The sequence below is a fragment of the Lipomyces japonicus genome (genome assembly GCF_038497905.1).
Source record: "Lipomyces japonicus strain CBS 7319 unplaced genomic scaffold V1514scaffold_13, whole genome shotgun sequence".
Lineage (NCBI taxonomy): Eukaryota > Fungi > Ascomycota > Lipomycetes > Lipomycetales > Lipomycetaceae > Lipomyces > Lipomyces japonicus.
Window position 1 is genome coordinate 1 of NW_027117825.1, and position 19,965 is coordinate 19,965.

The window sequence follows — 19,965 nt, forward strand, 5'->3', positions numbered from 1 at the left end:
TTTTTTATTACTATAGTTTTAGTCTTTTAACCACTTATTCAAAAATCATTAAAATTGCAAATTAGAATATACAACAAATGAATTGCAACGTTTGTTTGAAGGAGTTCGAAAATGTGCGAGCGTTAAACTGGGCACATAAAAGAGTATCATCGCACAACAATACATAATCCTTTCACCAAAAATACAATAGAGCTAGAGAATGATGTGCAGACTGATAAATACAAATGTCCTAACTGTCAAAAACCAATTGGCAAAGCTGTTCGAAGTGTTGTGCGCCATATGGTTCAAAGTTGCACTAGGAAGCCAAATGAAAATGACACTGGTATAGTAGAGCAGTCTGAGGAAATAGTTCACGACTTTATTCTTGAAGGTTTGTTCAAAATTGCTTGTCCAAAGATTAAGTTAAATTTCAATAGAAACCACTGTATCAGCTCAAGATGCCTCCGACATTGAAGATACTGTCACCGTACCAAATGATAATATTTATTTATCTTCGCAAATAAACAGTGCTCTTCCTGGTTAGTCTTTTTAATTGTTTTTAAGTAATTGTTATTAATGCAACATAGATTTTAATATAATGAATCATTTCCAAATTAGTCAAAGGTGGAAAGTCGCCATCTGCACAAAATGCAAAGTTATTGCATGTCCTAAAAACATCATGTCACATTTCCAAGATCTACATGCAGATGTCAATACTTTACATGATCATGATTTTGTGAGATCACAGGAAATTATCGATCAAGCGAACTTAAAACCAGTTCTTCAGGTCGGTTGCGTTCTTGATCCAGCACTCAGGGAGAAAATCAGTGGTTTATACTGTTGCAATGATGAACCAGCATACTTTGATTCTGCTCTTCATATGATCCCTGAATTGCCTGTACATGATGGAAATCAATGCGAAAATGAAAAAAATCTTACTTATGTGTAATCAAGTACATAATCATCAGATGGATGAATGCAATACTCTGACTCTAATGCTTTAATGCTCTAATAATGTAGGGGCACTCAAGTGCCCCTACATGCAACGCGGATATGAAACAAATTTTGAAAGTGCCCCAATTTTTTTTTTTACTAAAATTACGCCCTTACCCCGCGTGCCCCGTAACTAACTGGCACGGCAACCTTGATTACATTGTTAGGTCGCCCATTAGAATGCACGTGTGGAGCGGTTGACACCGTAACACACATGCTATTACAATGGTCCCAGACGACCCACTAACGCCACATACTCGGCGATCGGCTCGAGGAATCCTACTTGCTAGGCACTCCTGCGGGCATGGAGAAGGTGTAGGCCTTTCTCTTAGCCTTGTGATCATGAGCAGCAAATAGCAGGTCAGTGGACATTTCTCTAGTCAAGTCCACTTCTCCTCTCGGGGTGATGATGCCTTGCACTATGTACAGGAAATCCGGAGGATTTTCGGGATGGACTTTGTTTTAATTGCTTACTGGAATTTGTACTGAAAAGGTACCATCTGTTTGAAGAATTTTTGCATGTTATTGAATCTACACTATATTGTAAAGTCTATAGACCTGACGTTGGCGCATGTGCCTACATCGAGCCTTAGGCTCCGTCAATAAAAATCAATCAATCAATCAATCAACTACAGAATGAGATGCTCTGCTGAAGCTCTGGCCCGGGACAGCCAGCTGCCGGGGACATGACCCCGGCCCTTGCAAGAAAATAACACATGACTGCTGAAAAGACCCCAGTTTTTTGTTTTTATTAAAATTACGCCCTTACCCACCGACCCCGCTAACTAAATGCCACGGCAACCTGGATTACACTGTTAGGAAGTTAATTTGGGTTTGACATGGTTGGAATAGTATAACCCAATCATCAACTGGAAGGAAAGATCAATCACCTTTACGGAAGACAAACGGCACCTGATCTTGCGGATGTGTTCACGCCAATATTTTTTGCTACCATGGCGTCCCGCAGGATATCGTGTCCGACCGTGGTTCAGTGTTTTTGTCTTGCTTTTAAAAGGCGTTTACCGAAAGTCAAAAGATTAAAAGCAAATATTCTACTGCTTACCATCCACAGACAGATGGACAGACAGAACGGGTGAATCAAGCTGTGGAACAGTTCATCCGCATCTACACGGCCTGCCAACAAGATGATTGGGTACCATTGTTACCGCTGGCTGAATTTAGTTACAATAATGCCAGAAATGCCACCACTGGCCAGTCCGCGTTCTAATTTAATTTTGGCTATCACCCCTTTGGCAATTTGATGTACCACCTACTACCGCGGCAATCACCAGCGGAGCGGACCGTTTACACCACCTAGAAATAGTACAAGCAGATATTCAATCAGCCATGCGCCTCGCTCAGGCCGACTATACACGTTATTACAACCAACATCACCAACAGCATCCTTTCCAGGTCGGTGCCCTTGTACTTCTTAATCGGAAGAATTTAACCCCTCATCGCCCTACGGCCAAGTTTGACGACCGCTACGTTGGTCCTTTCATGAACAGATTGGTCCTGTTGCTTTTCGACTTGATCTACCTACTACGATGCAGGTCCACCCCGTCTTTCATGTGAACCTTCTCAAACCTTTCGTTTCCTCAGACCTGCCCCGCCGAGTACAAGCACATCCCGCACCAATTCTTGTTAATAATAAAGAACATTACACTATTGACCAGATTGTCAAGACACGGCGCCGCCGCGGCAGAATTGAATTTTTGATTTCCTGGCTTGGATATGATGAACAAACTTGGGAACCGTTTGAGAATCTCCACCATGTTCCCCTGCTATTAGCTGATTTTTATCGTCGCAACCAAATCAACTGCGCCCTCCCGATCTGGATGATCTCTTGTGCGACTCTGAAGGGGGGAGAGTGTCATGAACGGCCTGACACCGCGCGCCGACCGCACAAACACATATCGGAGATTGCGACACTGATGGACGCGTAAGCTCGCGGCCGCGGATATTCGGAGGAATGATGAAAATGAGTTATTTTATTGTTTTGAGTTGTTTGTTAGAGTTTTTTAGATGGAAACATACCGGAGAGTAATGATATAAAGATAGAGCCATTTCCCACATTCTAGTACGGTAACCACCAAAGGACCGAACTAGTAAGAAGTGACATTAGCCTTATTTATTATTCTCAAAGGTATGTTTCCATAATGATTAGATATTAGTTATTTAGTGTTAATAAATCTCAAGGTTTGGATAAGAGTCTTTGTTCAAGCCGTGCTCTCACAACTTCATAGATCTTTGAAGCAGCTCGAATGCTTAATTTTTGGGTTCTATCTATAGCCTGAACGGCTAACAATAAACGATTTTCATTTGAAGACGATTCCATTTTTTTTGGCACAGAAATGATGCTTTAGGTAAAAGACGTGTGGATTGGAGTAGAAGTGTCGCGCTCGGTAATATGTCCTGCTCGGCAATGACATGTTACAATTCATAGTATGTAACCCTTATCGTGCGAATGGCCTTGAAGATAAGCCCCCAATTTGTCAGGGAACAAATAAAGATAAACTTCCTTATATAAATTGCATTCCGCATTTGTATTCTTCATCTATTCACTTTGTACTTTTACTATTTTTTTCTTTTCAAAGCAAGCACAATTATAATTCAACAAATGGCAGAATTCCAAACTTTTAAACTGAAACTGTCTCTCAAGAATGGTGTTATTTTGCCAGCATTCCTGAAGTACAAGACCTTGGGTGACCCAAAAAACCCTGCAATTTTAATTCCGACTTGCTACACAGGTCGCATCAATGTCACAATGAACTACATAATTGGCAATAATGATGCTGTCAGTCCAAATAAGTATTTCATTATAATAGTGGGGTTATTTGGTGGGTCAGAGTCTTCATCTCCATCCAATCAACCTGCTCCTTATGATGGTGCCAACTTCCCAAGGACCGCCTATGAAGACAATATTAACGCTCAATTTAAACTATTGCAACATCTTAATATCGAAAAGCTTAAAGCTTATATTGGGTACTCAATGGGGGGTCAACAGGCTTATTATTTTGGAATAATGTATCCTGATCACGTTGAGAACATTATCCCGATTGCATCTTCGGCCAAAACTTCTGGATTTAATTACAACTTCCTTGAAGGAGTTAAATCTACTTTAAATGCTTCAAGTGATTTTTTAAGCAACAGCTACACAGAGCCTGTCATTATAGGCACCAGGGCCTTCGGACGAGTTTACTCGAATTGGGCTCTTTCATATGAATGGTTTGAGGAGGAAGCTTACAAGAAGGCCGGTTATAACACGGCCGAGGAATATTTACTTGAAGAATGGGAAAAACGACTTACCACTTGGGATGCTCGAGATCTTCTCCAAATGGCCGTGACATGGCAAAATGGAGATATTTCCACCTTTTATGACGGAGACTTATCTAATGCCCTTGCTGCGATCAAAGCCAAAGCTTTAGTCATACCTAGCAAAACAGATTCATATTTTAGATGGGAAGCTTCAGTCAAAGAGGTTGAGTTTTTAAAAAATGGGAAATTAGCTATCATTCCTTCTGTTTGGGGTCATATTGCTGGTGGTGGTGCTGGACACGATGGCGAGCAAGCATTTGTTAACAAGAATATTGAAGAGCTTTTGTCTTAGTAAGAAGCTGTTATTAATTCGAGCCTTATGGGCATAATTTGTTGAATACTTTCAGAGTCGAAATGATTCTTATTTTCACATTTCGTAACATTTAATAGAAATCAGTTTATTTAAAAATTGCTATGAAACTGCACAAACCCCTAATATTTTAAGCATTCTGAAACAGAAGTTGTTAAAATTGTTACCAAGTGTCGTGAATTGGCTTGAATGCCGATATAAAAAGATATAAAAAAGCATGTCCATTTCGAACTCAACAATCATTGACCAAATGGACTTCATGTGCACTCTTTTATATATTCTAATTCCACCTATCGCGACCACTCGTCTTGATTATCCCCGACATTTTATCTGTATGATATTGGACTCTTAAATTCTAAGACTCACGTGTTTTAACAAGAAATAGAAAGTTTCGCAGCAAATCCCCACAGACTGAAAATTTTCAAGTTTCCACGTCACAGAATTGATAATAAAATTAAAATATTACTTATGCCTGACGGGAATTTTATAACTTAAACATCATCGGTGTTCCATGATCGCATCATCTTAATTTTCTTTTCAAGAAGTTGGCATTTCATCTGGTTCTGCCACACGACATTGCCATCGCGGTTAATATAAATATCAGCAATACACTTATCTAATCGTGCTTGTTGTAATTTCAGAAATCAAGATATTTGCCGTAATTTTTTTTTTTTGGTTGTAGCTAAGAACTCTCATTCGAAGGTTGACGAAGGTTGACTTCATATTAGGGTAAGGCCTTATCAAGTTTGATTTCAAACTCTACCATATTTTAACTTTTTATCGTCTTCTATATTGCTACGATCTGAAAACAAAATAGATGAATTATTTGCTGTGCCTTGGATAAGCTGGCATATAATTATGAGGCCCTCGCATATGCCGTTAGTTTTTCTTATCATTGGAAGTAGATAATAGGTTGGAAAGATAAGTGACAGATTGACAATTGTACATTTTAAATATGAAGTTTCGTGATGCCGAAGTATCTGTATCCACACTTTGTACTGTATAATTTTAGGGCGGCGCACTATATAAGCTTAAAAATTATAAGGCTACTACCCTAGATTGCGACTAACTATGGTTTCAAGTTTTCTTATTCAAAACAATTTAAGTAAGCTACGCTTTTATCCATCTTTTTATTCAATTGTCCAGGTCTAAATTAAAAGTTATCGTGCGGAAAATGCATGCGGCATAGCATATCATATACTAGTATGCAGCTATTTATCTAACTTGATAGCATCAGTTAATTTTGAGTTTGACCTCGTCGCAACACTCAACTCAGAGGCTGAATGCCAAGATTTATTGAGATCTTGTAGCGCTCAGAAAAATAAGCTCTATGAATATACGGCTCGTTCTGTATAAACAAAGGGCTTATCGTACAAATTAAGTTGTGGGCTTTCTCTTGAACGATAACCAAGTTTCCCTAATAAACGCTATTTTGAGGCCAGTGACTTTCTCAAATTTGTATGTGAAAACTTCAATCTCATATACATACGAAAACAAGGTGGATATATAACATATGACTCAAAAATCACGTGGCTTAACATGTTGACTCATTATTGCATGATTGTTATCTGAAGAGAGGAGTGTACAGGGGTACGAATAATGATGTGGCGTTTCATTGGATGTATGAACGCATGAGCATGGCTTTCGGGCGGAGCAGCCATTTGATCATGATAAGAGCGAAGTTAATAAACCAATTGGTCAAACCGTTTAGCATATATTACAAACTATTATAAATAGTTCAAGATGTCTTGAAATTTTAGAGTGCTGTAAGTGCTCAATTTGTATTTCCTGTCAATATGGAGGAAAATAAAAAAAAAATTACGGTATCGGACTCACCTGTCGATTATGAATTGGGTATCTCTAGTGACTATGAACCATTATCGGGCGGTTTTTGGCATCGTGTCAACAACTTTCTTAAACTTGACTCTGCTGCTGACGATAGATATTCCAATGACGGTGTGTATTATAATAGGTTGAGAGGAAATATAGCTAACAATTGTTTTAGATCTTGATCCTGTTCCGGTAGAGTTACGAACATGGGACATGTTGCACTACTCATTATTTTGGATTTCGGACCATTTGTCGGTCTCTGGTTTTCGCCAAGCCGCTTCCGTAATGCAGGCTGGTCTTTCTTGGAAAATGGCATTATTATGTATCGGATTGGCCAACATTGTGCAAGGTATCTTTATTACAATTAATGGCATTGTCGGCGCGACATATCATATTCCATTTTCTGTTCAATCTCGTGCATCATATGGCCCGTATTTGTCATACGTTATGATTCTTATGCGAATGATTGTTGGAATTTTTTGGTACGGCATTCAGGCTTACACTGGGGCTGAGTGTGTGCAGTCGATGATATTTGCCATTTGGCCTTCATTTCATCATGTTCCCAATACGCTTCCAGCATCAGCACATATAACTACCCAGTTTATGACTGCGTATGTGCTCTACTTCCTCGCCTGCCTTCCCCTTCATTATGTGGGGATTCACAAAGTTAAGTGGTTGTTTGCAATCAAGTCTTTCACAACTCCTATTGTTTGCTTTGCTATCATGGGATGGATGGTACATCAAGTTGGTCTTGGTCAGACATCTCTTTTCTCTCAAGGAAACACAATTCATGGTTCTAAGTTAGGATGGACTTTCATGGCTGGATTGTATTCCAACATTGGAGGTGGGGTGACTCTTATGGTTAATGCACCAGATTACGCAAGATACGCGCCAAATGCTCGAGCAATTCTGCCGACTGCCGTTGTTATTCCATTTACAGCTGTAATTATTACATTTTTGGGTGTCGTCGCTGCTTCCGGATCTAGAATTCTTTATGGCGCAATTTTGTGGGATCCTCTTCTTATCATTGATCATTGGACTTCACCAGGTGGACGTGCCGCTGCATTTTTTTGTGCATTTTCCTTCTTTTTGTCGCAACTTGGATTGAATATTGCAGCAAATTCCCTTGCAGCTGCGAATGATCTGAACTGTTTGTTTCCAAAATATATAAACATCCGTCGAGGCCAGTTTATTGCTTGCTTCCTTGGCACTTGGGCTCTTACTCCATGGAATATTTTAACTTCTGCGCCTGCATTTTTGAACTTCATGTCCGGATACTCTGTATGGCTGGGCCCACTTTGTGGAATCTTGGTTTCGGATTATTATATTGTTCATAAAAAGAAGTACAACGTGTACGAGTTGTATAACTTTAATGGTATTTACCGTTACTGGTACGGTGTGAATTGGCGTGCAGCCTTGGCTTTTACTATTGGCTGGGTGCCCCTTCTTCCTGGATTCTTGCCAACCGTGTCAAGTATTAAAGTTGTCACGGGAATGATTCATCTTTATAACCTTGGATTTTTTTACGGATTTGGCTCAGCGTGGTTATCTTATGCAGTACTGTGCTATTTTTTCCCTGCCAAGGAGACATATGTTGAGAGAGCAGTTAAAATCGACGACTTGTTCGAGAGTAGGGTGAATGATATCGAGTCGCCTTCAATAGATTCAGAGAAAATTTCTTCATAGTTATGATTTTACATGAACTTTAACATTTTAATCTATTTAACTTCAAACTTGTTTTCGTATTATCGTAATTCGTATGAAAGATTTAAAGTTATAACTAACGTACATATAAGTTACCAAATTTTGCACGTTGTAACACGTAAACGTGAATCACGTAGCTGTACTGTTAATCAGCAGTTAATAGTTAATGTCAGGTTAACTTAACTAGTTAACTAACCGTACATGGCGTGGCCGCCAGTTATTCTGGGTTCATTATGTCAGCGCTTACTGACACTCTATTAACCGCCTTAAACGTCGGTCTATGGTGACCCGCGGGCTCGTGTGATGGGAAGATACGAGATTGTTCGTATGATAATCATAATACGTTAATTTTTGTAAATATAGTGACTGTTTTTATTTGGCAGACTTTATCAAACAATATTTTTTTTCTTTTTTTTATAATGGTATATTAAAATTCATAGAACGTGATCTTACTTAAATGACATCACCTGCAATCGCAAATCTTGTAGCTAGGCTGCATGATCTCGATCAGAGAGTTGCAAAGGATAGGCATGTCTTGGTTGGGCTGGCAGGAGTTCCAGGTAGTGGCAAATCTACGATTTCTGCCAAGGTGGTGGAAAAGATGAAGGAAGTCGGAGAAACGATTCAAATTGCGCCAATGGTATATAAATTTAAAATATATATAGATATATATGAGATCTCATAACTGAGTTGAAATACAATAGGACGGATATCATTTAACCAGAGCACAGTTACAATCGTTGGATGATCCCAAAGAAGCATTTCGGCGTCGAGGAGCACCTTTCACATTTGACAGCGAATCATTTGTGAAATTGATTCGAACAATTCACGATCAGAAGTACACGGGTAGAGTAACGGACGCGACAAATATTATTTCAGCTCCAACATTTGATCATTGCATAGGAGATCCATTACCAGACACGCTTTTTATATCATCGTCATCAAGATTTATCATAATCGAAGGAAACTACATTTTATTAAATTTTAAACCGTGGTCAGAGATCAAATCCTTATGCGATGAAACGCAAGTTTTTTTTAATATTTTTAGAGATTCGAATTTTTGCTAACACACAATAATAGTTGGCTGGTTACGTTATTGCCTGAGGAAGCAGAGGTTCGTGTTGCCAAGCGACATGTTGCAGCCGGAATTGAACCTACTTATGAGGAAGCGCTTGATCGTGCTCGAGGAAATGATTTGGTAAACGGAGCTTTAGTGTATCAATATAGTATGAAGGCTGATTTAATAATTGATAATTCTTCGTCTGGAGGAACTTTGTGATACATTTTTTTATTTATTTTTGGTTTGGTCGATTTCGAGCTATGAATTGTATTATATGGGTTCGGTTTGTATTGTATGTGGTTATTTTGTAAAGGTTTATAAGGTCTTAATGATAATAATATCGTAGAACTAATTGCAACATCTGGCAATACTGTAATTAATTTGGTCTTCTAAAAAGCCGCACCACGATATTCAAGCTATTGCTATTATTAATCTAAAGCTTTAAAATTGCATGAAAAGACTTTGGGTATTAGTGATACAATGCCGCAATGATAGGCGGTAGACTCAGACCAACGACAGCGAGGTGGTCAAATATTGCACGCCACTTGCAATCTCGGCCGTTGACATATTCATATCTCCAAACCGCTTTTGCAAATGATCCACAATTACTCGATGCTTTAAATGAAGCTTATCAGTCTAAGAGTAGGCAACAACGATATGTGAAGACTCCTCAAAGTATCTATGAAATTTATAAAAAAAATGGGTTGACGGTTCCAGAAAACTCAGACGTATCGCCGTCAATAGCGCAAATGCCAAAATGGTCTTACTATTTTGAGGATCCAATTATAACATTCAAATCCGTGATAGACAGCTTTAAGATTCCAAAAGTACTTGACATTACATTTGGAGAAAATGCAGGGGTTTTCAGCAAATTTGCTAATCGAAACAGTAAATATTCAGTATACGAATATAATGCTCTACCAGAGATTCAAAAAATTCTATCAAATGCTGTCGATCCAGATTATATAAATGACAAAAACACAATGTTTTATGACCGGCCACCTTTTCAGTTTAAACGACTCTATCTTGAATTACAAAAAGAATATGGTGATAATGATTGGAAGAATCAATTTGATATTATACATTTTAGTTCTACATATGACTTATTGTTCACAACCCCCGGTGCATTATGGCTAAGCAACATTCTTAAAAGAAATGGGGTTTTAATTTCAAGTTGGATATTAGACCCTGCATTAAATAGCTTACTATCACTAGAATCGAAACGGGTTGAGTCATCTAAATTGCAAGCCAGTAATTTTCATGAAAATGCTTCAGATCACAAGTCACACAATTCAACCTATGAGTGGAATACATCAAGACAGAAAGAAATAGAAGAGATTAAAAGATCATTATCGACTGCCACTAGACAAAAGTTGAAATCTTATCGTATTTCAAAATCACAAATTGAGGCCATTAGAATCCTAACCCCTTTTGTGCAAAAGCAAATTGATGAAGATAATGCAATGATTGCAAAATCCTTTCAAGAAAAGAATGGCGGCGGGGACGTAGAATACAACTTGAAGTGCTCGCAATTACAACAAGAGATTGGAGAACTTGTGAGAAAAAAAACACAGACGCAAAATCGAGCATCAGGATTATTTGCGACCGACTTTATGGATTACACTTTATCTTCTAAATTCAGACTTCCTGTTGAGTTGTCCGACCCGGCAGAGATAACCCTAAAGTTTGATGCGGTTGAAATTGTTGAAATGTGGGAATCTGATATCAGGTTTTCTACAGTTACCAGATCGGAGCGTGAAATAATTAGAAAAGAAATTATAAATATTCTTCTTTCAGCAGAGCAAGATGAAAAGGATGTTATGGATGACAATGGGCAGATGGTTTTCTATTTATATCGTAGATATGGCTTGGTTTACAAATCGTAGTGTTATCATTTAAAAAGAGGACAACCGTTTAGGCGTCATGGTTAATGTATATTTAACGATAGAATACAACAAAGTAAAAAAATATTTTTACCACATATTCCCAATTAATTTTTGGTCAATGTGATCCAATTAAACCAATTTTTATTTGAATGTTTCGCGAGTTGAGAGACCTCAAGTGACGTTCGATATACTGTAAACCAATTTATTGATAAATGTTGGATCGTCCGTCCATCGCTATATTCGATGTGCTTAATTATTGTTCAACACGAAAAAAAAAATTTCCTCATGACAGATATAATATTGACTCTCAAGCGTGAAAAAATATGTCAAGTTTGATTGCATACACTTATTCACTTATTATTGTAAGTATATACCCATGTTATCGCTTATCAAGTTCCCATCGTTTCTATCTTGAAAATCATCGCCCCAGTCTACTAATGATTGATTGCCATCCGCCTGATAATTTTCGGCGACATACAAATTCGGAGGAAGCTGGGGTCCAAACATATTATTATTCACAGAAACACTGCCGTGTATATTCACCGATGGTGGCTCCGGTAGCCGCACGGGTGGCTTTCCACATATCATTTCAGCAGGGAGTGACGTAAAAGCTGGAGGGGAATCTGGCGTGACTGGCTGGAACGTTTGCTGTTCCTCATGGCGTCGTTGCTGTTCGAGTAACAAAATTTGCAGAGGAATCTCGGGCTTGGATACGGCATCGAAATGTTGCAATATCCGAAGTACTGCATCATCCAACATTGGCTCATCTGACTCGGGTACTGACGTATCTGGCCAGCTAGTTGGAGTGCCTAAACTGAGTTGAGCTTGCAAACTACCAGAAGCAGCTGCATTAGCTTCTTGAATCATTTTGTATTTTTCCTTTTCCCTGTCAACTTGAATTTTGACACGTCGAACAAGCTCTTTTAATATCCTGTATGCTTTCGCAGCAATCTTGTTCTTTAACCTCACTGCTCTCAGCCTACTGACAGCACCTTCCACAGCATGAAGACATAACCAAACATCAATTATATTGCCCCTACCATCGTCACACAATACAAAATTCACCTCGGCCATTCTGCCACTCATCTTCAGAATCTCACGGCACATTAGCATGCTAGGTTCCAAGTTTTGGTAGACAATCATAAACTGGCGATACTGATTTTCTTTTAAATATGAAAGCATTCTTTCTGCAGCAGTTAGCAGCCGAAGACAAAACGATAAAGAATTAGGAATCGGAACCTTGCGACGATAAAGCGCACAAAGAATCATGCATATTGAAGTTGCAATTGATTCTCGATGCGAAACAAGAAATGGATACTGATCGTCCAGCGATGTATCTGGTGTGTAAATAGAAAAGTAAGCAGGCAAAGAAGCCGTAAAAATTGTGAGGTTTCGAAAAAGCCGCAAAGGGTCGGTGTCCAAATCGGAGATATATTGGCCAAGCTTGAACGACAATATTCGTCCGGTGAACTCTGTTACTGGTGGACCAGGCTTGACCACAGGATAAAAATTGGCATCTGGCAAATCAAGTGGTAAAGGAACATCGCAAACTTCATCAAGAATCATGGCAGGCCGGCCAAGTGTTAAACTCATAGTTCGGTCCCAATAGTAAATCAACCACCACAATCTTCTCCTTCTCTCACGATCATACGTAGCTGACATTTCTTTCTCCTCCACATGCATCTTAATTTCTTGAGCCATCCGAATCGTGGTTCCAACGCAGTACCAACTTTCTTTCATGCGACTATCATATTCAAGCCATGCCGCGCGAAGAATACTCTCTAAAACCTTTTCATAAGAATCAGGTAAAAGCGCAGCCAATTCTGTAGCAGCTTGAGAGTAATCTCGGCTCAGGTTTTCAAGATTACGGTCGATTTGCTGAATAGTCTCCATATTGTTGGTCGGGACAAAAAGTAATGAAATTGACATGACTCTGAATAATAAGGCAATAGTAACAATATCTTGTGATCGATCAGCAAGCTTCCACCAATTTTCGACTGATTCCAAAAATTGTACTTTATTAATCGCTTGATAGAAGTTAGCCTCTGAATAGAAAATGGTAACAAGAGTATCGACGTATGGGCGTGGAGGCATGGTTCTAAGTAATCGTGACACAATTTTGCTGTTTTTAGACGCCGTCTTTTTTATTTTCGAGTTTTCAACTGAATAGAGACCAGTAGGTGACACAAGCTTGTGTGAAAGCTTTAATTCGGCGATATCCTGTGCTATATTTGCAACTCCGGATTTGAAGTATCCAAGTGTATCTTCGACAGTTTCGTCATCATCTTCATCGTCCCAAGACCCAGATGCATTACTCTCCACGTCGGACAGAGGATAGTCGTCGAGTTCATCTCCACTGGAACCTTGGTATTTATTATAATCATGTCCATAGCCACCGTCAATAATAAGAGGCTTAGTTTGATGCTCAATTTTGTAAGAGTCGTCGCCACTACTACTTTCTTGCGATGTCATTGATATAACTGATGTAGCTATTGGATGATTTGCCCCAGGTGAGATACTAGATGATGCGGCAGATTTCAAAGTTGTCGAGGCAGCAGGGAGGTGACGATCTTGGCCACGACTGACATGACTGGTATAACGACATAAGGGTTCGACGCCTCTTGAAAGACACTGATTGCATGGGAACTTGCGATCGCACTAAAAAAGTTAGAATCAGGCTGTTGCGCGCAGCATAACCATTTATAACTTGGATTACTAACCTTTTGCTTGCGACGATGGCACTCAGTACATGAAATAACGACACGAGCTCTTCGTGGAGTAGCTCTGTTTGCCTGTGAAACGGCCAGCATTTCAAAAAAAATGTTCGATGTGATCTAGGTTGAATATGGCAGTGGAATGGTAGAAATAAATTCTTAAATCGTAGGCGATAAGCGGGGTCTGGTTACGGATGCCGTTCGTAGTGTGATCTCGCACAAATGGAAAAACCAGAAAACACAAAGGTTAGGTCAGCAGGATCAACTCTTACGAGTACCAAAAGAAACCACGATGTGAAAGGAGTCGGTCTGAACAATACAAGTCGTGAAGGTGTAAATCCCATACCCATCGCCGTACGTAAGTAATATGGGGCAAACCAATTTCGAACGCGTTTCGCCAAACCGTAAATGCAAACTAGCGGTGCTCAGCAATCATACCCTAAGCCTTGCTGATAAAAGTGCTATGGATTACGTAACTACGGCGCATATCGTTAAGCAGATCCTGGGAGCAGAACTTGTATTAAAGGTCAGTCGGACATTACGATTCTGGATAGTACCTGGTAATCTGGTGTTTGAGCTTGTCTTCTGGGCGACAATAATAACGAGTGAGTTTCCGTATGAATAACTTGGTTGATGTAGACTTTCGTAGCGGATGTCAAGTTCTTGTCAGAAGCCGTGAAACTTCCTTGTTCCAGGGTCGTCGTTAAGCGCCAAAAGAACCCGACCAAAAAAACCACCAAGAGTCAATGAGTTCAGTTTAACAAAAGTAACAAGATATAACAAAAATGACTACCGTGAACTGAGAAATCACCGAACCCCGCAATGTGCAAAAAATATGCAGTTTTATTTATGACGATTGAATTCTTACTAAGCTGGGATCGTTAGTAAAATTAGGATAACTATTCGATATTGGATATTGGGTTAGATTGTGATCTCTGTTATTTACATTTTTTTTCAAGATAGAGACTAATACTATGCATGTTTAATACATATCTAATAATATACTGCATGTCATCCAAACAACTACTCGTCGTCATCAAAAATTTCATATTCATCGTCATTATCTTCGACGTCCTCCTGTTGTACAATTCCTAACAATTCTCGAAGCTTGGCCCCTCCTTCTTCACTTGCAGCTGCAACTACATCCAGGATTTGCCGTTCGTTAGCACTCGTTTCACTAACCAGCGGTGGTTGTTGGAGTGTCAATTTATTGAGTCGTTGTTCGTTATCTTGCATGTCTTCGTCAGCGCTTTTATTGGCAATTTCATCTGCGACGGCCTGGATATCTTCTTCATCACTAGACTCTTCTAATATCTTGGCCACATCCATCTGCCGTACTGGTTGGTGATGCCATAGTGCTGTAAGTTTCAATTTCATGATTCTTCTTATTTTCGAGATCGTACTCGCTTTGTACCACCCATCTTTCTCATCCGGTTCATCTCTCATATTATCACTGTTTATTAGCTCCACCAAAACCGGATCTGTGACATCACAAAGCTGGAAACTTCGACCAGAAGGTATATGTATGCCATCAAAAATATAACCACTCGATTCACTTTCCAACTTGGACTGTTCCTCTTCTGCTGTGGTTGCCCTGAAGTACTCAGTCTGATTTTTTGAATATTTCTTGTCTTTTCTAGGATCAAGTCCGTATCGCGTATACGTAGCCCTCCATGGTCCACTTTTGAACGTATACGCGACGTAGGGCAATGCGTATTTGACATGCGATGCCCACGACTGATCCCATTCACTCGTCGTTCCTTGTAAAGCACGCCGCGTCCAGATTTGTCTTTCTTCGAATTTTTCCTTCAATTTCTCAACATATTTTACTAAATGCTCCGGCGGCGGTCCCAATTGTGATGATTCAGGAACGGATTTATCTGTCCACCGAACTATTTTGGAGTATAGTCTTTGTCCTAGTGACCTGTTTATAAGCTTTACTGCTCCCGTGTGATCAGTTATCGCCGTCACAGCTGGATTCTGTCGATATGCATAATCAAACGGTACTGCTATTCTGGAAAACCGAGGAGAAGGTGGCATGTCGATGTTTCCGGTTGGCAGTGGTATGTCTGTAATGGTAAGCGACTTAATTGCATCCACTAAATACTATGTCAGTCGATCATGTAAATTAATCACTATTATAAGGAAAAATTACAATCTCCAGCGAAAATAGTGTCCCGCATTTTTGATATAAATGGCGAGTTCAAAGTAGACGACTGGAAATCGGCAAGCTCTGGTTATGTTAAATCTAATTTAACCAACAAAATCCCCTCGTAATATAACACACCTCTGAACCTAACATTACAATTAATTACCGCATACGGTTCTGCCGTATAGTCATTGGGGTTGGCGGACATTGCAGCCTTTAAATCACCATTGTGCTTTGCTAACGTCGCCTTTTTAACTTTGACGCGCAACAGTACAGAATGAGCATTTGTCACGGACCTGGACACTATAGGATGTGAAAATACATCGTTTGATCGAAATGAAAGTTCCAAAGGATTCTGACCGTTTGAGTTAACAGCCTAAAAAAGTAAGTAATGTGAAGCCAATGAGTTGTATCCGCAGATTATTAGCCTACGTGAACTATTGCCTGATGGCCACCCAGTCCACAAATTGCACGATCAGTATTTTTTACCACTCCAGGGTGCTCAATGCAAGTGATTCTGGGAATAATATCAAGCGACATTTAGTTAACTATCGAAGTCACATTATTTTCTAAATTGCTTCGTATGTGAATCGGACGGGGTTTATTTATGTTTTAGTCATATATAGCGGTTGCGCGGTTGCCCTGGTAATCAATTGTCACGCATGTGGGCATTGGGTGATTGTTAAGGGCTGTTTTGGTGTGAATTACATTGCATACATAAAACGTTCAAGCGAAATCCGCAAACTGAGCAGAGAAAAGGCCAATCCAACCCCACCTTTTTCGTATTGAGCTCTTCAGATTGGGGGTTTTTTTTTTCTTGTTTTGGCTTGGATTTTTTTAACGGATTTACGTTTGTTGCAGTTTAGAGGGAGCAGGCGAGTGCGCCATGAAGGGTTTCAAACAGCGTGTGGTATGGATTCGTTCGTGTTGGGAGGCATTTTTAACGACACTTTGCATTGTGCCCAATTGTCTTGTGCCAGTATTTCTGTGACTAATTTTATTGATAGCTTTCTCGCTCTAAAAGTACACATGATTCTGCGTCTAATTCGTCGTCGTCAGCCACTCAGAATCATTCCAACAAGTCTGTTGGATCGGAGAAGCAACTAGGTGGTGCCGCCGGATCAGCACGATCGAAAAAGGATTCTTCATTGTCATCCAAAGACTCAGGTTCGAAAATCTCTCAACAATCACAGTCCAAGCAACAATCTAGTCAAAATGGTAGCGTAACTCCTCCAAAACATTCTCCTGCTTCTCCACAGGTTTCTAGCACGACACAACAATCTTCCCCACCTTTACCCACGGCTTTTCATGGCTCGCCAACTAACACTTCAAATCCGTCTGTTTTCACGCTAGTTGTTAATGGTTTGTCTACAGTGGTAAGTTTCACCCAAGTGATTCAAATTAGGAAATTGCTTACAATTATGACTAGAATCATATTCCGCCTCCGGGTGCCACGGAAACAATGCCAGGCGATCTCACTGCGCCGCGTCAACATGCTGGACAAAGATCACCAACATTTGATCGCCTCAAGGGAAATGTTTTGGTGGATGAGCTGGCTACTCCTGCCAAACGACATCACTCGTCACGATTTGAAATTTCTGCTAAACGTGAACTTGAAAAGCTGCCAGCATTCCATGAAGTAAGTGTGAACAAGAGGCAAGAGCTTTTTTTAGAGAAGATTGAGCAATGCAACGTCATGTTCGACTTCAATGATCCTTCGTCAGATATAAAATCTAAAGAGGTCAAACGTCTGGCGTTGCACGAATTGTTAGATTTTGTGTCAACCAGTCGAATAACTTACACTGAGCAAATGTACGCTAGCGTGGTGGTCATGTTTGCTAGAAATTTGTTTCGTCCCATTCCTCCATCTGTGAATCCTGTAGGGGATATTTATGACCCAGATGAAGATGAGCCCGTGTTTGAAGTCGCATGGCCGCATATGCAGGTCGTTTATGAATTTTTTTTAAAATTTATTGAGTCACCAGATTTTCAGCATACTGTGGCTAAGGCCTATATCGATTATCATTTTGTTCAGCAATTGCTTGATTTGTTCGATACTGAAGATCCCAGAGAGCGCGACTTTCTGAAAACAACGCTTCACCGAATTTACGGAAAATTTTTAAGCTTGCGATCGTTTATTCGGAAATGCATGAACAACGTATTTTTTCAGTTTATCTATGAAACTCATCGTTTTAATGGTATTTCAGAGCTGCTTGAGATTCTGGGATCCATTATTAATGGATTTGCACTTCCATTAAAGGAAGAACACAAAATTTTTTTGCAAAGAGTATTGATACCACTTCACAAGGCGAATTCGTTAAGCTTGTATCATCCACAATTGGCATATTGCATAGTGCAGTTTATAGAAAAAGATCCAAGTTTGACGGAAGAAGTTGTTCTTGGCCTACTGAAGTACTGGCCAAAAGTAAACAGTCCGAAAGAGGTTATGTTTTTAAATGAAATTGAAGATGTTTTTGAAGTTCTTGAACCGTCAGAATTTCTCAAGATTGAAGTTCCATTGTTTCAGCAACTGGCTAAATGTGTTTCAAGTCAACACTTTCAAGTAGCCGAACGAGCGTTGTACTTTTGGAGTAACGAATATTTTGTTTCGTTGATGAGCGAGAACGTGGAGACAATCTTGCCGATTATGTTTCCGGCCTTGTACAGAAACATGCGTGGTCATTGGAATATGACAATTCATACCATGGTATGTAACGCTATGAAACACTTTATGGAGTTGAACTCCAAATTATACAACGAATGTGCGGCGTTATACCAAGAAACTGAAGAGCACGCGGAAGAAAGAGAGGCACATCGATTACAATTATGGAGACAAGTTGAGGAATGTGCAATTCAGAATTCTCAACACACTGCTATAGTTCAATAAACTGTTGATTATTGTCAAGATGGGGGGATAGGGGTTGTTTAAAACAGCGTACTTATGCATCATATTGGGTGATATAACGGGAAAAAAATGATATGATGATTTGCAAGCACTGATATCACGAAAAGGACTGATTGAGGATACTGTTGAACATAGTGCTTGGCAAAAAGCTATATATATTCAGATGTATGACTGTTCGTCATTTTACTTTATTCGTTATTTGTTTGTTTGTTGCCATTTGTGGTTGTCTTTACGTATATTGATATTTTTGCGGTTTTGGGTATTGACTTTTATGTATATGTATGTCTGAAATATGTAAAAGATTACTTTTTTTTTTTCGTCCAGATTATTTGCATGATCTTGACTTAGCAGACTATGGCCATTTAATAACCAGAGCAAAAAAAAAAAAAACCATGAAATATTATAATATACAAGGTACTAAGTACCCAAAAAAAGTACTATATTAACCCCAATACACTAAGCAGTACTCCGCAATACCAGAATTACTGAATCCCCTCTCAAAAACATTTTGCTAATAAATCTATCTTTATTAACAGGCCTTCCTTTTTTTCCCTTTGAAGTTCTTGGCGTTTCCGTCCACATCTAAACAAAAAAAGGAAATATATTAGTTGAACTCAGACATAAACCGCTTTTTTTTTTTTTTTTTTTTTTTTTTTTTTGGGTAACAAACCTCTTTGACACTTTCAAGAACCATGTTTGAGTGTCGATCGAATGCTTTAACACGAGCCAGTAACTTCTTATTATTTCGACATGAAATTAAAACTTGTGATCCGTTCTTAACTGCAGCTTGAAGAACCGAAAGCGGACCATTTGCAAATTCGAATTCTTCAAGCTTGGCTAGTTCCAGTTCGGTGAGTTCTGCTCTAGGCCTGTTCACCAATTCCCTGTATAAAAAAAAAGCAGAACTTTAGCAAATCATTAAAAAACCCAATAATCTTACACTTGCCTACTTACGCCATTGTATTGAAAAGACTGAAAAAGATATGCCAACGTGAAACCTCCGATTCACAATATATCTCGACTGGAGCTGATTTGATGATACGTATTAATGCAACTCGCAAATTAGACAAAGCCAGGGTAAATTAAGCACGTGTATTATTAGGTGACTTAACGCGTA

The 19,965-nt window shown here is 39.3% G+C and overlaps 9 protein-coding genes across 9 annotated transcripts; 6 read left to right on the plus strand and 3 right to left on the minus strand.

Annotated features, from left to right (window-relative positions):
* Positions 1–928, plus strand: V1514DRAFT_366989 (uncharacterized protein; the record flags this gene model as incomplete). The annotated part of the gene is made up of 3 exons (XM_066929850.1): positions 1–370; positions 417–518; positions 567–928. The coding sequence occupies exons 1-3, from the start codon at positions 280–282 to the stop codon at positions 926–928; spliced, it is 555 nt and encodes a 184-aa protein (XP_066784048.1). The 5' UTR covers positions 1–279.
* Positions 929–3,517: 2,589 nt separating this feature from the next.
* Positions 3,518–4,756, plus strand: V1514DRAFT_328641 (Alpha/Beta hydrolase protein). Its single transcript, XM_066927202.1, has one exon. It carries the CDS (start codon positions 3,593–3,595, stop codon positions 4,580–4,582), a length of 990 nt encoding a protein of 329 aa, XP_066784049.1. The 5' UTR covers positions 3,518–3,592; the 3' UTR covers positions 4,583–4,756.
* Positions 4,757–6,396: 1,640 nt separating this feature from the next.
* Positions 6,397–8,116, plus strand: V1514DRAFT_341998 (permease for cytosine/purines, uracil, thiamine, allantoin-domain-containing protein; the record flags this gene model as incomplete). Its single annotated transcript, XM_066929082.1, has 2 exons — positions 6,397–6,556; positions 6,606–8,116. The coding sequence occupies 2 exons, from the start codon at positions 6,397–6,399 to the stop codon at positions 8,114–8,116; spliced, it is 1,671 nt and encodes a 556-aa protein (XP_066784050.1).
* A 285-nt stretch (positions 8,117–8,401) lies between these two features.
* On the plus strand, positions 8,402–9,543 carry V1514DRAFT_328651 (phosphoribulokinase/uridine kinase). Its single transcript, XM_066927203.1, has 3 exons — positions 8,402–8,774; positions 8,839–9,158; positions 9,215–9,543. Exons 1-3 carry the CDS (start codon positions 8,592–8,594, stop codon positions 9,411–9,413), a joined length of 702 nt encoding a protein of 233 aa, XP_066784051.1. The 5' UTR covers positions 8,402–8,591; the 3' UTR covers positions 9,414–9,543.
* A 14-nt stretch (positions 9,544–9,557) lies between these two features.
* V1514DRAFT_328652 (uncharacterized protein) lies at positions 9,558–11,154 on the plus strand. The gene has a single exon (XM_066927204.1). The coding sequence runs from the start codon at positions 9,683–9,685 to the stop codon at positions 11,078–11,080; it is 1,398 nt and encodes a 465-aa protein (XP_066784052.1). The 5' UTR covers positions 9,558–9,682; the 3' UTR covers positions 11,081–11,154.
* On the minus strand, positions 11,109–14,178 carry V1514DRAFT_366994 (fungal-specific transcription factor domain-containing protein). The gene is made up of 2 exons (XM_066929851.1): positions 13,801–14,178; positions 11,109–13,738 (listed from the first exon to the last, which is right to left on the minus strand). Exons 1-2 carry the CDS (start codon positions 13,888–13,890, stop codon positions 11,438–11,440), a joined length of 2,391 nt encoding a protein of 796 aa, XP_066784053.1. The 5' UTR covers positions 13,891–14,178; the 3' UTR covers positions 11,109–11,437.
* Positions 14,179–14,710: 532 nt separating this feature from the next.
* On the minus strand, positions 14,711–16,539 carry V1514DRAFT_328657 (RNA polymerase III transcription factor IIIC subunit-domain-containing protein). Its single transcript, XM_066927205.1, has 4 exons — positions 16,376–16,539; positions 16,082–16,319; positions 15,950–16,027; positions 14,711–15,893 (listed from the first exon to the last, which is right to left on the minus strand). The coding sequence occupies exons 1-4, from the start codon at positions 16,481–16,483 to the stop codon at positions 14,818–14,820; spliced, it is 1,500 nt and encodes a 499-aa protein (XP_066784054.1). The 5' UTR covers positions 16,484–16,539; the 3' UTR covers positions 14,711–14,817.
* A 141-nt stretch (positions 16,540–16,680) lies between these two features.
* Positions 16,681–19,262, plus strand: V1514DRAFT_305089 (phosphatase 2A regulatory B subunit-domain-containing protein). Its single transcript, XM_066925645.1, has 3 exons — positions 16,681–16,853; positions 16,951–17,319; positions 17,373–19,262. The coding sequence occupies exons 1-3, from the start codon at positions 16,830–16,832 to the stop codon at positions 18,828–18,830; spliced, it is 1,851 nt and encodes a 616-aa protein (XP_066784055.1). The 5' UTR covers positions 16,681–16,829; the 3' UTR covers positions 18,831–19,262.
* On the minus strand, positions 19,173–19,872 carry V1514DRAFT_351498 (uncharacterized protein). The gene is made up of 3 exons (XM_066929458.1): positions 19,803–19,872; positions 19,519–19,732; positions 19,173–19,430 (listed from the first exon to the last, which is right to left on the minus strand). The coding sequence occupies exons 1-3, from the start codon at positions 19,805–19,807 to the stop codon at positions 19,305–19,307; spliced, it is 345 nt and encodes a 114-aa protein (XP_066784056.1). The 5' UTR covers positions 19,808–19,872; the 3' UTR covers positions 19,173–19,304.
* Positions 19,873–19,965: the final 93 nt, after the last annotated feature.

Bases quoted from the DNA above. Each gene is read 5' to 3' on its own strand.
- V1514DRAFT_328641 (XM_066927202.1), top strand. From the start codon at position 3,593: ATGGCAGAATTCCAAACTTTTAAACTGAAACTGTCTCTCAAGAATGGT.
- V1514DRAFT_328651 (XM_066927203.1), top strand. From the start codon at position 8,592: ATGACATCACCTGCAATCGCAAATCTTGTAGCTAGGCTGCATGATCTC. The intron at 8,775-8,838 runs GTATATAAATTT...GAAATACAATAG, and splicing joins CGATTCAAATTGCGCCAATG to GACGGATATCATTTAACCAG. The intron at 9,159-9,214 runs GCAAGTTTTTTT...ACACAATAATAG, and splicing joins AAATCCTTATGCGATGAAAC to TTGGCTGGTTACGTTATTGC.
- V1514DRAFT_328652 (XM_066927204.1), top strand. From the start codon at position 9,683: ATGATAGGCGGTAGACTCAGACCAACGACAGCGAGGTGGTCAAATATT.
- V1514DRAFT_366994 (XM_066929851.1), bottom strand. From the start codon at position 13,890: ATGCTGGCCGTTTCACAGGCAAACAGAGCTACTCCACGAAGAGCTCGT. The intron at 13,739-13,800 runs GTTAGTAATCCA...TAACTTTTTTAG, and splicing joins GCCATCGTCGCAAGCAAAAG to TGCGATCGCAAGTTCCCATG.
- V1514DRAFT_328657 (XM_066927205.1), bottom strand. From the start codon at position 16,483: ATGTCGCTTGATATTATTCCCAGAATCACTTGCATTGAGCACCCTGGA. The intron at 16,320-16,375 runs GTAGGCTAATAA...TTACTTTTTTAG, and splicing joins GCCATCAGGCAATAGTTCAC to GCTGTTAACTCAAACGGTCA. The intron at 15,894-15,949 runs GTAATTTTTCCT...CATAGTATTTAG, and splicing joins CACTATTTTCGCTGGAGATT to TGGATGCAATTAAGTCGCTT.
- V1514DRAFT_305089 (XM_066925645.1), top strand. From the start codon at position 16,830: ATGAAGGGTTTCAAACAGCGTGTG. The intron at 16,854-16,950 runs GTATGGATTCGT...TTTTATTGATAG, and splicing joins AGGGTTTCAAACAGCGTGTG to CTTTCTCGCTCTAAAAGTAC. The intron at 17,320-17,372 runs GTAAGTTTCACC...AATTATGACTAG, and splicing joins TTAATGGTTTGTCTACAGTG to AATCATATTCCGCCTCCGGG.
- V1514DRAFT_351498 (XM_066929458.1), bottom strand. The intron at 19,431-19,518 runs GTTTGTTACCCA...TTTTTTGTTTAG, and splicing joins TTCTTGAAAGTGTCAAAGAG to ATGTGGACGGAAACGCCAAG.